At 41.2% G+C, this 18,273-nt stretch overlaps 1 protein-coding gene across 1 annotated transcript in view; it reads right to left on the bottom strand.

Moving 5' to 3' along the window:
- Window positions 1-18,273, bottom strand: part of dnah5 (dynein, axonemal, heavy chain 5) — a 152,815-nt gene that overhangs the window by 16,365 nt on the left and 118,177 nt on the right. The window contains exons 72-81 of the mRNA XM_088997780.1: window positions 11,004-11,159; window positions 10,262-10,444; window positions 9,693-9,798; window positions 9,201-9,338; window positions 7,163-7,277; window positions 5,886-6,076; window positions 3,788-3,909; window positions 2,147-2,296; window positions 532-777; window positions 151-370 (exon numbers count right to left, since the gene is read on the bottom strand). Coding sequence (XP_088853906.1) covers window positions 151-370; window positions 532-777; window positions 2,147-2,296; window positions 3,788-3,909; window positions 5,886-6,076; window positions 7,163-7,277; window positions 9,201-9,338; window positions 9,693-9,798; window positions 10,262-10,444; window positions 11,004-11,159 — 1,627 coding nt within the window. The remainder of the gene's footprint in view (window positions 1-150; window positions 371-531; window positions 778-2,146; window positions 2,297-3,787; window positions 3,910-5,885; window positions 6,077-7,162; window positions 7,278-9,200; window positions 9,339-9,692; window positions 9,799-10,261; window positions 10,445-11,003; window positions 11,160-18,273) is intronic.

The following is an 18,273-nucleotide window of genomic DNA, read 5'->3' on the forward strand; positions in this document are numbered from 1 at the left end:
ATTCCTAATTCACAGCAGCAAAGTTGTGAAAGGAAGGGAAAAGGAAAAACAACCATGACCATGTGTCTTAGATAACTGTTCATGGTGCATGCTTGTCCTCATGTTTTAATGACTTATGATTCTGACTTGAAACGAGTCATACTACTGTACCTCCATAGGTCCTCTTAAGGCCTGCCTTCAACCCCTGTGGAGGCTCATTTGTAAACTTGATCGACATTTGGAGAAGGGTGATAGGGAAATGTCTGTGGAACTCAGTGGTCATCCATATGCGGAAACTGTCATGAACAAAGTCCGTCTCTGTTATTATGTCCATTAGCTCATCCATGAAATCCAGGCCAAGGTGGCAGTTCTGCAGTAAGGCCCACCCGCCCTGCAGACAATGAATATTGAATTGACTCTGAGAATATATACTGTAAAATGTCCAATAGTCCAAACAACATGCTTTGAGAGAACATTTTGTATGATGGCAGAGCTGAAAAAGGATTACATTTTGGACTAAGAGCTGAATTGCAGCTCTTATTTACCACTTACATTAGCGATGTTCTGCTGCAGAAGTTTACGGGCATGGACCTCTTGTCCTTGTCCCATAGACACATATCTGGTCTCAATCTTTAGTCGCTTTCCCAAGGCAATGATAGAATCTGTTGGGTCTGAACCCATTGACAAGAGACAGATGAGCGGTGTTCGTGAGTCGGATTCCTCCCAAGTCTGTTCCAAGTCAAGAATGGCCCCTTCCGTGTACTTCTCTCCCATTGCATCCATTATGTATTTACGGGCCTGTTGCATATGATCAAAGAGATGGATGTGAGACAAATGAAGAAATGAGCATAAAAAAAACTGTTTCCTGTAATTTCTGCATGGCTGATAACTGAATAAGAGGTTCAAAGATTATTTCCGTCCTTTTGAGTATGGAATAAAGCTTGCTTTAAATGGTCAGAAAAGGAAAGCTCCGTACTTCTTTGAAGGTGCCGGACGTTTCACTTCTTATCCAAGCAACTTCGTCAGCAAACTAAAGTCGTTAGTTTCGCTTCTTATCCAAGAAACTTCGTCAGCAAACTAAAGTTTGCTGATGAAGTTTCTTGGATAAGAAGCGAAACGTCCGACACCTTCAAAGAAGTACAGATGACGGCTGAAGAAACCTTTTCATCGATGGACTACTCCTGTACGACTGAGAGCTTACACAGACGAAAGCTGCACTATTATTTGTGAGTGCACCAAAAACTCCACTTCAGGCTTAAAAGCAACATGCAACAGAACAGTCCATCAGCAGAAAACTAAATGTCCATTAGCCATGACAACTACTGGAGCTCAGAAAGCCGCTGAAAAACAAATGCATTGTTAAATATTGTACATGCCTGTCTTGATTAATTGAAAGGCTTTGACCTGGGGAAATATTGATGTAAATTATTAGGTTTTTAGATGAAAGTAGAACAATGTAACATTTTTCTTCTAATTAAATTTCCAACTCGGCACTGTCTTAAATTAACTATCTGTCATTTCAATGTTATGTTCTTTAAAAATTAGCCATCTGTCTACCAGGGCTGGATTTGTAATCATGCACAATGGGCAATTTCCTGGTGGGCAGGCAGTCCTCTTGGGCCGAAGCCGGTGATGGTTGTTTTTGTTTTCTCAGACAGCCGCAAAAAATGGGGAAGGCGTAGTTTATTGCGCCACCTTCTATCCGCTTTACTGTTGCTGAACCCAGAAAAAAATGTTAGCTGACTTTCAGCTATAACTAAACGATGAGCTTATGACATTATGGTTTGAACTCAAACTTGCAAATATTATTTGCTGCAACAATGGTGTCTCCGAACAAATAACCAAAAAAATGTTTGATTTAATATTTCTACACTTTGTCGTACGCTCCTGCTACAGGGCTCCACCAGTTATTTGAACTGGAAGTGCTTTTTCCTATAATGCCGAATTGTAGAGATTGTCCCTTGTGTCTCCAACATTGCTCTATATTTCTTGGGTACAAAGGTATACTGTCTATATACTAAAATAATATTTATTGTGAGGTATTGGTTTGAGCAAAAAAATACCTGGGATCAGATTGCAAGAATTTTTTTATTCTATATAAAGTGACACATCAAAATGCAGCGTCATTCCATGCGAATGATTTCAGTCAACTACTGTAATGTCAAACCTGTGCAATGGTTCGGTCGGGACACCAGCAGCGAATAAGAAGTAGGCGGCGAAAACAGTCCAATGCCTGATCATAGGAATTTGGGACCTTTTCTTCCTCTGGGGCTTCCTTGTCAAACCACACCTTCCACTGTTTCTCATTGAGACTTATCTGTGAAGACAATGTTTAAAAATAAATGACAATACCAAATGTTTTACGGATTTCTGTTTCTGTCGATTGACCTGAAATTATCAGATAATAATATCATAAAGAGAGAGGTGGAGAGAGAGAGAAAGAGACAGGGAGAGAGAGAGAGAGAGAGAGAGAGAGAGAGAGAGAGAGAGAGAGAGAGAGAGAGAGAGAGAGAGAGAGAGAGAGAGAGAGAGAGAGAGAGAGAGAGAGAGAGAGAGAGAGAGAGAGAGAGAGAGAGAGAGAGAGAGAGAGAGAGGAGCTGACTTAAGTTTCTTTTAAATGATGAAATATATTCCAAATGCACCCCTCAAAACATCACTAATTGTGCAAAATGTTCTAATGTGTTCTAGGAGCATAATGAACGGCCATTCTGTACAACTCATCAATATTTTCTGCTACTGTGTTGGCACTATCCCTGCTTCTGTTTTCACTGTATAACGTGACACAATCCTTTCTTTGAATATATATTTGCATGATCTGTGGTACATTGCCGAATGAGTTTAATTGAATTAAATATCATTCCCCATTGTAAAAAAACAATTTGTTCAAGTGCAGAAAAATATGTTTTTGTTAAATTCTTGAACATTTTGCGTCTTATTTGATATTTTCTTCTAAGATGAAGGGTGGCTGAGTCAGTGATTAGGATCTTAGGTCTGCTCCATGCTTTATGATTGTTTTGTAGAGGGAGGCTCATACCTGTACATACCTACCATTTCGTACATTAAAAGCAGGTGCAGCACAAACAAACAGTTTTTTTGTGCATGTGATATGGTAAGTAAGTTGTGAACACCGATTGGCTGACACTGCTGTCCAGAGGATGATTGATGGACTGATGTGTCCAACACAACCAAGGAAAGCCAATGTATTGATTTGTGTTTGAAGTTTGAGTGAGACAGGGCCTAGATAGTTTGGATTTTCTGTTCCACTTTGTCTCTGGAGAGGACAGACAGCACAATCTTGGAGGCTAATTTCATTAAACAAAGAACTACTAATCCACCGCTTCATGTTAATTATCAAGCAAGGAGTACATCCGTGTGTGTGTGTGTGTGTGTGTGTGTGTGTGTGCGCGTGTGCGTGCGTGTGTGTGTGTGTGTGTGTGTGTGTGTGTGTGTGTGTGTGCGTGCGTGCGTGCGTGCGTGTGTGTGTGTGTGTGTGTGTGTGTGTGTGTGTGTGTGCGCGTGTGCCTGCGTGTGTGTGTGTGTGTGCATGTGCGCGCACACGTGTCTGTGCAAGTGTTTGTGTGCTCACTGGCTTTTCAAAAACTAATTGAAGTTTCTCAGAACTGAACTAATTTTACAGGGTACTGACTTTCTCATGCCATATGGGAGCGAGCTGGCTGTCAGTAACCGATCAATGTGTGGATCTGTGTTTGGACGGAAACATTATCCCATGATGTTCACGAAGCTGGCATTTAATTTGACTTTGATGTGTTTCGAAGAACAAATAACATTATTGACGTATGTGTTGTACCTGATCCAGTACATCAGAGAACTTCCAGTGTTTGTTGAGTGCCACCAGATTGAGCCAGGTCATGTCAAGTATCCACTTTGCTGGCTTTGGAGGGCACACCTTGAGGTCCAGCGATGCACCTCCTGAGTGTTACACCGAGTCACAACAATGTATTCTGTCATAGTGGTGTAATTGCAGACATTCAAGCACTTGTAGTCAAATGAGTAATACATAAATTGCTGACTTTAGACCAGTGGTTCTTAATCTGGGTTCGATCAAACGCTAAGGGGTTCGGTGAATCGGTTTGACAGAAGCTGAGTAAGGCACACCCACTCATGTCAATTAGTTACGTATGACACAAGTGCTTATCCATCACTGGCTGCCGGTGATCACGTCAGTGCTGTGCGAATTGAGATGGCTTTATAGTCAACATGTGAATGTTGCGATAGTATGTCGTACAATGTAAAACATGGGGGCTTTGTCTTGTTCCATCACGATTGCCATTGACTTTTAAACTTCAATTATTCTGATAGTGATCCTGATCATGTCAAACAGGTGTGTTACAGCAACAAGAGATGGAAAACATGGAGGATAATAACCCTCAAGGACTGGATTTTGACACATGTGCTTTGTAGTATTTTATTGAAGCCATTACAATTTGACTTAGTTCTGTTCTGTGGGGCTTTGTCTTGTTTCATCACGATTGCCATCTTCTTTTAATCTTTAATTAGTTTTCTGAAGAAAACTCTAGTTGAATTTGTAATCAGTTGTCCCGTTGATGGGAGGTGACATAACAGTTCTGAACTATGATAACCCCTCCACATGCACGTTGGATTGAGATTTTAATGGTAATCTGATGTGCTTTTTGTGCTCTTCCCCAACAACTCCAATTTGGTTTAATCTATCCACAAACTAGATTGCTAGTAGAGCTATAGAGCATGCAGTTACTCTTCTACAAACATTATACTTGAAGCCATTGAAGCAACACGAATACCTTGCTGCCCAAGGTGCCCTTTTCGCCAACTGGCAGTCTAATGTCCAGCCTGATTGATCTTTTTTCCTGCAAGATTCGGGTTTTGGAGCCAAGTTACCCAAGTGATGGGAGACCGGCTTCGGTGATGCGAGACTTGCTTTTGCTTTAACAGACATTTTGATGATTTTTGTACCTTGTAATTTGACCTTGCTTAGCACCGTGCCTCAATTTCGCCATGTTTTTTTTTCATACTGGATCACCAGTATTGTTGTCTACACCTTTGCTTACAAGCCTTTATTCAATCTTTAGCTGGCTTACAGATCTGTGTGGCCAAACTAGTTCTGTGATGCTGCCTGCCCGGCTCCTGTAAGTGTAAGTGTAAGTGTAAGTCAGTAAATTGTCAAATTATTAGTTGGTTTTGCAGAGGATAAAGAATATATATTGTTATACTTATATTGTTACATCGTCTACCAACAAATATTGGTGCACGATTTGGATTAAACATCACAGTTCCTCAAAGTGTGATAACGTAAAAACAATTTTATTTGTTAAACTGTCTATAGCGGTTCTCATTATGCATTCGGATTAAGAGAGCAAATTTATAGGACATATTATACAGCTTTAAATAGAGACTATGTAAATTTCCTTATAGATAAAGTTTTTTGATATTGCTTCACAATGTCAAACTTTTTTTTCTCCTGTGCAATGACCTGAGTTGAGTTCAATGCCACCCATATAGTGATTTTGGCTCACAGGTCAAAGCAAAAATATACCTTATCATGCCTTCAAAAAGGGTAAGTCACTTAGCTCTGCTAAAGATGGCACACAAGCATTAAGTACACGATGAAAACAACAGCTTTGTGGTTCATCATTGTTGATGCGGTTCTGATGAGCTCTCCCTTGATTACGACAGAACAGGTTGACAAAGAGTGGCATTTTGATGCTGCTCTCTCATAGATGAAGAGTTAAAATTGCAGAGCTTTCTCGAGATTTTCAGTTAAAAGCAAACCGTTCTCGATATATATTTATAGTATGTCCACTGAACATAACATACATGATTTTTTTCTTTGCGAACAAACTTTCACGAAGAAAAACATGCATATTTAATGGAAAGTGATTTTCTGGTATACAGTGTTTATTATTCACCTTTAATAAGTGTATGAAACTCCTCATGTTTGACTCTGCTGCATTGCATGTCGATTTTCAGGGTCAAGAGCAGAGTAAATAGAAACTTGTGCTTCTCATACAAGCCCCGTGCCGCATACTTGTACACTTTGAAGGTCATGAAATCAATAATGTTGGCAATACGCTTGCTGGTGATGGGACTTTTGGAGGACCTATACCATACAATAAAATATAAAATCAGGGTGATTATTGTCAATACGATTATGATGTCATACTACAACTCATGCATAATACAGTACAGTAAAGTCTCGTTATATCGATATCGGATATATCGATAGTCCCGGTTATATCGATACTATTTCTATGCACGCGCGGAGAAAATTACATGCAAACAGGGTCGGATATATCGATAGTCCCGGTTATATCGATATTTTTTCGGACTCCCTTGAATATCGATATAACGAGACTTTACTGTATTTGCATAACATCACTTGATCGTTCGATTATGACATGGAATCCTGAGACCTTAAGATTGTCCAAATAACAAAGTTAACAAACAGTCAGTCAAATCTCTAGCAAAGTTAACAATCAGGCCGTCAACAAATCAAAGGAGAAAAAAACATGAGGTCATTAGAAAAATCTGTGATTTTTCTTCAGGAACTATCAAGTCTGCATGTACTTAAATTAAAAAGTTAATCCTTGGGAAATTCTGTAAACCAGCCTATGATTCGAGTAAAATCGCCTGCCAGTGACACAGAATTTAAAGCAGGCAGATTGTAATTTGCCAGCTGTGTAGTATTACAATTATTTTTTCTTCAAAGATGTCTTGGCAATGGCCATCTTAAAGACAAATCCACCAACCCTCTCCTAAGAGGGTGACTAACAATGTTTAAAATGTACTGATTAAAAAAAAAAAACTCCCAAGTTTTAGTTGCGGTCGAAGATTACAAATGTCATTTCAGAAAAAAAAAAACACTACATTCGTAACTAATGTGCAATCGTGCTGTTTTTGGAAAGTACACTTTCAAAAGTGTTATACAAGACGTCTTAGACGGTGCATCTTGGAAAAAAGTGCAGAATAGCCAGTGGCAATGTACTGTAGCAAACCAGTCCTTTAATGAGTTTGTAAATAAAACCATATTCTGGGTAAACAAAGACAGGACTGGAACCACACCATAAAAACAGAAAGCCAAAAACTGCTAAACTACAGAATGATCAACATTTCCAATTGGACAAAGGAACAGGAACTAATCAATTAGTTAACAGGAGGTAACAATCAAGAATTTGAGGGTTCTCACCGAGCCAGAGAAAGGTCAAAGAGACCCAGGAATTGTCTCAGTGAAGTCTGATACATTACATTAACCATGCTCATTTCTGTGATAAGGAAATACAAGATGCTTCCCCTGGTGGCCACTGTGAATAGACAGAGAAGTAATAATGACATGATGTTCAATGTCTTTTCTCCATTTCAAAGCGCTTTAACCATGTTTCCTCATTCACCTAATGCAATTGGAAGCTCAGGATCTTGCTCAAGTACACTTTGGCAAGGTCACAATGACAGTGGGCTGAACCCCCCACTTATGGGTTGGGTGATGACCACTCGAACACTGGAAAATGCCATCTCATGCTAAATAATGATAACATAAATGGTAGCTTCTGGTTTAATGAGTGGTGACTAATTCATCTGTGTTTGCAACAAATTATTGCATCTAATGACAATGGAACCATTTTGGTGACAGGTGCAAGTGAAACACAAAATGTTTCTTTCTGTAGGCATTGGAGTTTATTTTCTTTTGTTATATTCTCACAGTCAAATAGGCATCAATGACAACAGCTGACTTGCTTTTCAGCCAATGGAAGCGGCTCCTCTCATTTAAAATTCATCATAGGAGAAACGCAGTCTCCATAGTGCAAGCAAAAGCTGACTTCGTGAAGTCAAGCATGTTTATCTCCACTTCCAGATCATGCTCAATTGAACGGGTGATCACAGATCAGAGATTGCCTTCAACCTCAATCATTTGCGTCGATCTGGGCCCAACCTCCATCTGCATTCGTAGCTGCAAGTGGGGTGATTTTGAAAGTATATGGAAGACAATAATTGGATTGGATTGGATTGGATTTGCCTTTATTAGTCTCACAGTGGAGAAATTTACATTTAATAATAATCATATTAACAGTGCATTAACTCATTCGCTGCCATCCCTGAATTTATTCGGGAATTGAAAAGTGTGACGTGGAGCACCATTCCCGAATTTGTTTGGGTTTTGGTTTTTAATGCTTGGGTGCTGATAACGTGCTGTCCATGGCCTCTGGCAATATTTTTTTCTTTTATACAAGGTAGCAGAATTTTTCTTTTTTCCATGTTAGCGCTTAGTTCCAACTTCAGCTGTTGTTGAAGTGCTATATAAACCAATATGTTTATATATCTATATCTATATATATATATATGTATATGTTTTGGACAGGCACCCTCATTTCAAACTCATGTAACTCCAGACTTATATTATTTAGGAATTAACTTCTTTTTTCTGACTAAGGTTTCTAACGCTGTCGTGAATGCTTATGTAGTCCAAAAACTCAATATTCTATGGGTCCTGATATTTGAGTGAAAATGACAAAAACCCTGGCACTGGAGTGGACACATTTTTGCACATCGTCAATCAGTGAATGAGTTAATTTATTTTTCTATGATGTTGCTCAGCTTCATAATGAAAAACAATGACTTTTCATATTACATATCAGTTGAGCTTAACACCACACCACACGCGCCAAAATTTAGATCTGCCTCAGCAGGCGGAACATTTATTCTACTTCCAATCACCAAATTGTCAGAGGCGTGTAAAAGCAAATGTCCGTAGCCCACTGAAACACCAAGTGTGTCACACCGCACGCAGTCTCCCAAAATCCCAAACAGCATCAGCACAAAATGAAGATGAATCATTTTTTTTCTGCCCAAGGACATATGCACTTTCTTGGAAAGTAGATCCCCAAGAGTTAATGTATTTTTGTGGTTTGCCAAACCACTGGTCTGGTGCTTTGTGCTGTTGCCTCACAAGATTTTAATTCCCACTTTGAAGACAAAAAATGCCTGTAGGTGTGAATTGATTGACTTGATGACTGCCATCCCTGTTGTTGACTGATAAGCAGTATACTGGTACTCTTTTGGCTTTAGCCACCTGAGATATTCTATAGCCACCTATTTGACCCCTCACTGGTGTAGAAAGTGTCCTCTTGGCCTTTAGGGCATAGAGAATGAATGAACGGAAATTGGCTGTAACATATTCCATGATAAGGGGAAACAATGCCCCAAAGGACTTCAACTCTGCTATGACCTACCAGGTCGATACTCCTCCCTGGCAGCATTGATTTGAACCTCAGTGTCAGCTGCAATCTGTAGTTTCTGATTGACTTCTTCAGCTGTGCACTTGGTGTTGGCAAGAACAGCAATCAGACTTTCATCATCCACGAGTGAGCCCTACAAATAGAAATGTAGTATTTCTGAGAGTTAGTCAGGAAATGAAAGTGTCAACATAGAATTGCTCTTGGAGCACACCATGAATGGTACTCAAAAAGGAACATCTACTTTTTCATTGAGCAACCTCATCAACATTGCAAAAAATGGGTGGAGTACCAAAAATGTAAATAGAAAATGTTTGCAGTAATTTTTTTGCCATTCTTCACAATTTTTCTGCTGCTCTATTGTTAACACACAAAAAATGGCATTAATTGTTGCTGTAAATCATGTTTTGTTTTAATTTTCTTGTTTACATTCTCCCATGGCTTTTCAATTGTTGCCCATTCTATGTTGACATGGATTAGATCTCCTTTCCTGTGTGCTCGTCAGTCGGCAGAGGAGGCTATCTTCCAGCTCCTTCATCTTCCGCTTGTTGGAAGCAACATCCTCGAGGAGATCTGTCCTCTCCTTCTCCAGTTCCTGATCGCATAAAACACTTACTTAGCAGCTTTAAAGGTAGTCAGGGCAAACAATTTCGTGACAATATCTTCCTTGCGGCCCCACTATATTGAATTATGATGAATATTGTATTTAAAGATTATGAATTAGGCAGAAAAATCCACCCCTTTTTATGCGGCTCGGGCAGGGCATTTTGACACTTGCTGTCAACTGAAAATTACTTTACAGTTGCTTTCGTATCAAGACCAATCAATAGCTCATCTTGATAATGTCATATGAACAAAATCAGAAAACAGGTGGACAGACAATCCAGAGAACCTGCTATTTGTTGACACGCAATGAAAAAAAAAATTCTGTCACATAAATGACATGAGTGAAACGGTGATATTTAAAATGAGAAAATACACACCAAGCCAAATTGAACCGCTCCACGATAATGGAAAAATCTGAGCTGTCTGTGTGAGTGCACGAAGAGAAATATTACCTGTTTTTCTTTTAGAATGACTCGGCCTAGAAGTTGGTCCTCCAGTCCTCTCATTGTAACAGTAAAGTCAATGATGGAGGTACGGGCACTGATCTCAGGGGTGTAAGCAGGGTTTGGCAGTTTGGTGGTTATATACAGTCTGAAGCCCTTCATAACATCCACTTCTTTGTCCCCAATTTTTACCTGGAATGGAAGACAGAATGTCTTAAACTGCCTGTATCGTACTGCTTTGTACGTGAGACTAAACTCATTAATCTGTCAAATGAAAAGTTTTTAGTTCCAGTTCCAACTCCCCCACAACGTGAAGAATCCTTGAGCAAGACGGTGGACGGCAAGGCACTTCTGGTGCTCTGTCATTGTGAGTGAATGAGATCGTCCTTTCCGAAGGTGACCTTCTACTCTATTGTGTCACTTGGTAAATAGGGTGATGTGTAAACACACTCTCAGTAGCTGTCTAATAGAAGCTCATTTATGTGACATCATTGCAGTATCATCTCCACAGTGAATCCACAGTCCAAAGAAACCAGCATTTGGTTATGGAATCACTTCACTGGACCTTTGTGAACGAAAAGATGCTATATAATACCATAAAGAGTTGGCTGTGGAATTTCCTTATCAGTTGATTTCGCACAAGGCACACGACCCCCGATCTTTTTTGTACTTTATCCATAATGCACTTGTTGGGGTGGATTCATTTGTTATATGCAAATTATTTTGTACCAAATTCCAGTAATTACTGTACCTTGTGAGTTGATCCAGTCTTGATGAAGTTTTTCTCGAGAATGTTATCGAGGGCAGGGTCCAACTCTTCCCCTACATTCTCAATCAAGAGGGGTTGGCCAAGAGACAAACTGTCTTCGAGGTGGGTTTTGAAATATTTATGATTCAGGGAGGTGATCTGAAAAAATAAGAAGATATTTTGTCATAAATTCTAACCCTTCAATACAAAAAGCCAAACTCGTCGTTTACTGGAGTTAGGGCATCTCTTTGGGTTGTGTAACTTGGTGCATTAGGAGAAATTAGGCGAGGGATTGACATTAATTGAAAGACGGCTCACTGTGACTTCAGTAAATTGAGTCTTGTAATTGAATGAACACTGCATGAATTCAGCACAAAGACAGGGCCAATTAGGAAGGAACAGCTGTACTACAGTACTCCTGAAGCATTAAGCAGTAAAACATAAAGCTAAAGTGCCTCCAACAAACATTTTTCTGATAACCCTAGTGCGTATCAAGCACTGCACTCACTACAGTGACGTGCGGTCAGGTTCATGGCTGGTGAGGCACTGACGTCATCAATGACGTCACCGCTCGTCTCTACTTAGTATTTGAACGGTAAATGTGAAAATTCAGCGATTTTGAAAACAATTCTAAAACGGTGAAGTTAAATGGACAAGAACTTTAAAGTACAAATCACTAAATACATCTAACTGTTTAATTTATTTTTTAATTTGATATTTCCATGACAGCTTTCCATGGTGACAGGTGAGGCACTGCCTCACCTGCCTCCACTGACTGCACGTCACTGACTCACTACCACTACGTTTTTAAAAGTTCTGTGTTACCATGGCCACACGCCCCTTGACCACTCTCCTTTCAACAAAACAAAAACGAACAAAAAAAAAAAAAATACAGGCATTTCATGTCTCTTAATTGCAACACTTCGAGCTCCTCGCTCATCAAAACATTGAATGCGACTGATAAATTGTTCTCATGTCGCCATGTCATGATGCCAAAAGAAATGTTAAATAATTTCATGTTTTCTGGATTTTGGATGGGAGAAAGGTTCCCATTTCTCCCCATCCAAAACAGTAGAGTCGGGCGACCACTAATTGTCTCTGAGAAGGTGATTGCAACCATCTGGGAATGGCCATTTGCCGTTAGGACCTGATTGGCCAGAAGCTCAGGTGAACCACCTTTAAAACCAGATTGAGGATGTCACTTCGAGGGGGAAGAAGAGGGAGAAAGGACAGCTTGGAGAGCAGTGTTACCTGTGGTCTGCCGAAAACTGATATCCACCATAACTTCAAATAAAGAAAACTGAAAATATCCTACCTGGATCTGGCTGAGTGAACTTTTATCATCTTTGCACCTGCTGGCTGTCTCGTCGCACAACACGCCATATTAAGGAGCATCTCACTTGTTTCAAATGCACATTGATGTGCAAGGACTGAGCATCGAGGAGCATCCACGGGAGAGCGATAATAATAATAATATACAAATCAAACCTATGAATCCCATACCGCAGGGGTCGGGATCCTTTTTGACTAAGAGAGCCATAAAAGTAAAATATTTAGAAATTTTTTTCAGTGAGTGCCACACGCATGCACGCGCACATACAAACGCTCGCGTGCGCGCGTGCACACACACACACGCGCGCACGCGCCGGCACTTTTCAACAAAATATCAGAATGTATGATTTAAAATAACTTTGTGATAGTACTCACCGTTAACATGAATGGTTTTCCGTTCCTCGTGATTGGTAAAAATCCAGGCAAACGATCGGAATGAAATTCAATTTGCCGGTCAGGAGGCGAAGTTACTGCTAGCTAGCCTGCACACGGCTCATAAGCTTCCACACTTGCTATCTGCAATCGACTTCTCGCAGAAGTATGGTGATGCTAACATTAACATGGGGCTTGTTAAAATGTCACGGACATTCAACTGTTTCATCGATGGTGTTGTTTCATTGCAAATTAGAATCTCTCTCTCCTCTAATGCTCCGGTGCATTAACGCTGAAGTGCACTAGTTGGGCTCATGTAAAGGGGCGTTTACCTGTTTCAACATGACGGCCACTATCATCCAATCAAAATGGCGCTTTCGTCCAACCTAGGTCAGTGACATCCAATCAAAATTGCGCTTTCCGCCAACTGCAGCCCCAACGGGAAATGAACGGCGAAAAAACGAAAATATGTATTTAGTTTTATCGGCGAGCCATATGCAATCATCAAAAGTCCATATATGGCTCGCGAGCCATAGGTTCCCGACCCCTGCCATACCGGATCGGACGAGGCCCGGGTTAACAACGGCTGCCATTGGTACTGTTGACCGTCAGGGTGCCAGTGGAAAATGGACTACTGTTGGTCGAAGAAGGAGAGGAGGGAGGTGTGCTCGGAGGAAAAGAGAGAAATGGAACGCCAGGAGTATACAACTAAGAGTAGGAACTTTGAATGTAGGAACAATGACAGGTAAAGGTAGAGAGCTGGTTGACATGATGCAGAGAAGGAAGGTAGACATACTGTGTGTCCAGGAGACCAGGTGGAAAGGGAGCAAGGCTAGAAGCGTAGGGTCAGGGTTTAAGTTGTTCTATCATGGTGAAGACAGAAAGAGAAATGGAGTTGGGGTTATCTTAAAAGAGGAGTTTGTTAGGAATGTCTTAGAAGTAAAAAGAGTATCAGATAGAATGATGAGTCTGAAGCTAGAAATTGAAGGTGTGATGTTCAATGTTGTTTGTGGGTATGCCCCACAAGTAGGATGCAAGCTGGCGGAGAAGGAGAAATTTTGGTTGGACTTTGATGAAGTCATACAGAACATCCCGAGAACTGAGTTTTACTAATTACAGAGGAATAAAGTTGATGAGCCATACAATGAAACTCTGGGAAAGAGTAGTTGAAGCTAGACTAAGAGCAGAAGAACATTTGTGAGCAGCAGTATGGCTTCATGCCAAAAAAAAAGAGTACGACAGATGCAGTGTTTGCTTTAAGAATGCTGATAGAGAAGTACAGAGAAGGTCAGAAGGAATTGCATTGTGTCTTTGTAGATCTGGAGAACGCGTATGACAGGGTGCCCAGAGAAGAGCTGTGGCATTGCATGAGGAAGTCTGGAGTGACGGAAAAGTATGTCAGAGCGGTGCAAGACATGTATCATGACTGTAAGACAGTTGTGAGGTGTGCTGTCGGTATGACTGAGGAATTCAAGGTGGAGGTGGGACTCCACCAGGGGTCAGCTCTGAGCCCCTTCTTGTTTGCTATGGTGATGGACAGGCTGACAGACGATGTTAGACAAGAACCTCCTTGGACCATGATGTTTGCAGATGACATTGTGATCTGTAGCGAGAACGGGGAACAGGGGGTGGAGAAACTAGAGATGTGGAGATATGCCCTGGAAAGGAGAGGAATGAAGATCAGTCGCAGCAAGACGGAATATATGTGTGTGAATGAGAGGGATCCAAGTGCAAGAGTGATGCTACAGGGGGAAGAGATAAATAAGGTGGAGGATTTTAAGTACTTGGGGTCAACTGTCCAGAGCAATGGAGAGTGTGGAAAAGAGGTGAAGAAGCGTGTCCAGGCAGGCTGGAGCGGCTGGAGAAAAATGTCAGGTGTGATGTGTGATGTGTGATAGAAGGGTTTCAGCTAGGATGAAAGGAAAAGTGTATAAAACCGTGGTGAGACCAGCCATGATGTTTGGACTGGAGACAGTTGCACTGAAGAAAAGACAGGAAGCAGAGCTGGAGGTAGCAGAGCTGAAGATGTTGAGGTTTTCTTTGGGAGTGACCAGGTTGGATAGGATCAGGAATGAGTACATTAGAGGGACAACTCATATTAGAGGCTTTGGAGAGAAAGTCAGAGAGGCCAGACTGAGATGGTTTGGACATGTCCAGAGGAGAGAGAGTGACTATATCGGGAGAAGGATGCTGAGTCTTGAACTGCCAGGCAGGAGACCGAGAGGAAGGCCGAAGAGGAGGTTCATGGATGTGGTCAAAGAGGACATGAAGGTAGCTGGTGTGAGAGAAGAGGATGCACAAAACCGGGATAGATGGAGGACATTGATTCGCTGTGGCGACCCCTGAGGGGAAAAGCCGAAAGGAAAAGAATAATAATAATAATAATAATACATTTAATTTACAAGCGCCTTTCAGAACACCATCAACACACGGAACAATACAGAAAATGGCGTAGAGCAGTAGTCACCAAACTACGGACCGCGGGTCCGTATCCGGCCAGTCAGCACATTTGGCCCGGCCCCCTGAACAATACCAGAGGTGCTATCAGATGTTTTTTCTATTTGGCCTTCAGAAAAATAAAACATCATTTTACAAGTCAAAGGTCGGTTTTCGATCATTATCTGTTCCTATTTTAATCAATGTCATCAATGCATGTTGTTTATAATCGTGATTGAATAATACAAACACGCCTGCTCACAATAGAACGCTAAAGAAGTCGGTCACAATGCGAAGCGACACAAGAAAGTGACTATGAGGAAGTGGAGGGGAGTCCGGTGGTACATTCAGGTGCGCTCAGTTTGGCGCTCTATTTGGTCCCAGACCTGTTTTCTTTTGTAAATCTTCCTGTCAAAGAGAGAACGGAATAATGGCGTAAAGGTTAGGTAAGAGAAAAATTGATTCAGAATGCAGGGTATTTAACCTGCAGTGGACAAACGATTATTTTTATGCTCAATGCAAAGAAAAGGATGTCTGTCTCATCTGTCAAGAAGCGGTGGCGGTATTCAAAGAATACAATATTCGCCGACACTATGAATCCCGTCACAAAGACAAGTATGATAGCTTGCAAGGCCAAATACGAGCAGACAAACTCTCAAAGCGAAAAAGTGGACTACTATCTCAGCAGAATAAATTTGTACGCCAAGCTCAGCTGAAGAAGGCATCCGTTCGGACCAGCTTTCGGGTTGTTAAACTGATAGCAAGCAGCGGTAAGCCTTTCATGGACGGAGAGTCTGTTAAGAAATGTATGGATGCTGTCGCGGAGGAGTTGTGTCCCAAGAAGAAAGATGCATATAATGCCGTAAATCTGTCGGCGAGTACAATCACCAGACGCGGTGAAGAAATCGGGATTAATGTATATGCCCAGCTGCAGCAGAAGACGAAAGAATTTGACTTTTTTTCATTAGCACTGGATGAGAGCACGGACGTGCAACACACAGCGCAACTGCTCATTTTTATTTGTGGAGTTAGCGTAAACTTTGGGATATGCGAGGAGCTGCCACCCCTCCAAAGTCTCAAAGGGACTACAACGGGAGAGGATATTTTTGACCAAGTGTACCAAACCATGAAGAAGTTGGACCTGAGTTACAGTACTGTGATGTTCTGAAAGACGCATTCAAGCCCAACAGTCTCATTGACTTCTATGCCGCCCTCCCAAACGACACATATCCAAACATCAAAAAACATGCAATGAAAATGTCCACAGTTTTTGGCAGAAAAGCTTTTCTCGCATGAAACTGCTGAAATCTCCGATGAGATCAAGATTGACAGAAGAACATTTGCATCAGTGCTTGAGACTGTCTGTAACTAGAATGGAACCTGATATTCAACTTCTCACCAGCCAGATGCAGACCCACAGTTGACACTGATGAAGACACATAGGTAAGATCACTTTTCTGACTTGACTTTTCTGAGCATAAACAAATAATCATAATAAAATCTACTGGGATAAAATCCATCTTTACAGCCATGCAGGTAGTGAAATGTATGGTAGTGCTGGGGAGGTGCCGTATCACTTGGTTCACTTTCTCAACCTGCTTCCTTTGTGGTTTTAACAGGGAAGTTGATGAGAAAGAGCTGCAAACAGCGGTGTCTACAAGCCTACTGAAACCTACAAAAGGATTATAAGGAAGAAACACAATACCTTTAAGAGACTGCTCATGTGTCAGAGAGATTCTGCTCTGACAACTGAGCTGAACTTTTATCTGTTAAGATTGTGCATGGCACAACAGAAAGTTAATGTTCCATGGCTTTTTTCCATGAAGACCCAGAGAGAGTTATTTAGTTATTATTTATTTCATAAATAGTGTTATTTATTTGCTGTTTTATTCTATGAAAAACCCAGGGAGAGTTATTTAGTTATTATTTATTTCATAAATCGTGTTATTTATTTTCTGATTTTTTTTTATGTGAAGAACTCAGAGAGGGTTATTTCGTTATTATTTATTTCATTAATAGTGTTATTATTTGTTTCCTGACTTTTTTTCTCTAAAGAACCTTGTCGTGCGGCGACACAGCAAGCAGGTGGAAAGATGATAAAAGTTGCAGCCAGATGCAGGAAGGGTATTGTGAGTTCTCTTTATTTGAAGTTGTGGTTGATATCAGCTTTCAGCAGACCACAGGTAACACTGCTCTCTAGGTTGTCCTTTGTCCCTCTTCTTCCTCCTCGAAGTGACTCGCTCAGTCTGGCTTTAAAGGTGCTTCACCTGAGCTTCTGGCCAATCGGGTCCCAGCGGCAATTGGCCATTCCCAGGTGGTTGCAATCACCTTCTCAGAATTAATTAGTGGTCGGCCAACTCTACTGTTTTGGATGGGGAGAAATGCGTACCTTTCTCCCATCCAAAATCCAGAAAACACAAAATTATTTAACATTTCTCTTAGCATCATGACATCATTCACCCCCTCTCTTCAGAGTTCAGACATTCTTGTCAAATAATCAGCAATAACATTTGTTGTCAGGGCAGAGAATGTCATATGTGACAGGTCCTATTCTCCTCGTCACAGCGTATGGGCCCTGCCACTTTGCCAGTAGCTTACTTGATCCCATATTCAACAATATTAACACCTTCTGTCCAGGGTGCCAATCTCTCCCTGATAAATTCTTGCCGTTATTCTCGCTGGAGATCCTCTTCCAGCTCCTGACGTTCTGCATCTTCCGTTTTTTTCTGGAATTCTGGGTTCAGAAACCATGGGGATTGCAGCTTGTCTTAGATGATGAAACTGTGGAGGTTGGGCATGTTAGGTAACCCAACTTGGGAGTTTCTTGTGCGGGAGGAAGGTTCGTTGGCCTGGATGTTCGAGAGTCAGCGCCCTGGGGCTGCGGTCCCAGAAGAGGATAATGTTGACTAGATCAACTGTCAAATGTCCATTCTTACTTGTTGGGTGCATCTGATCTCTAGATCTGTTCAATCAACATCACCTCTTGTCTGAGTCTTAGGCTTCACCACTGGTTCCATCTCACTCTGCTCAGTTCCATCCTTGGCTTGGCAACTGTCAGACGCCTCATGGAAAAGAAGAACGGCATCTTCTTGGGGCAACTCAAGCTTCTGGTTTCCTTGATCCCCTTCAGAAC

This window comes from Hippocampus bargibanti, linkage group LG06 (genome assembly GCF_051943395.1).
Source record: "Hippocampus bargibanti isolate YZ-2025 linkage group LG06, ASM5194339v1, whole genome shotgun sequence".
In the NCBI taxonomy this organism is placed as follows: Eukaryota; Metazoa; Chordata; class Actinopteri; order Syngnathiformes; family Syngnathidae; genus Hippocampus; species Hippocampus bargibanti.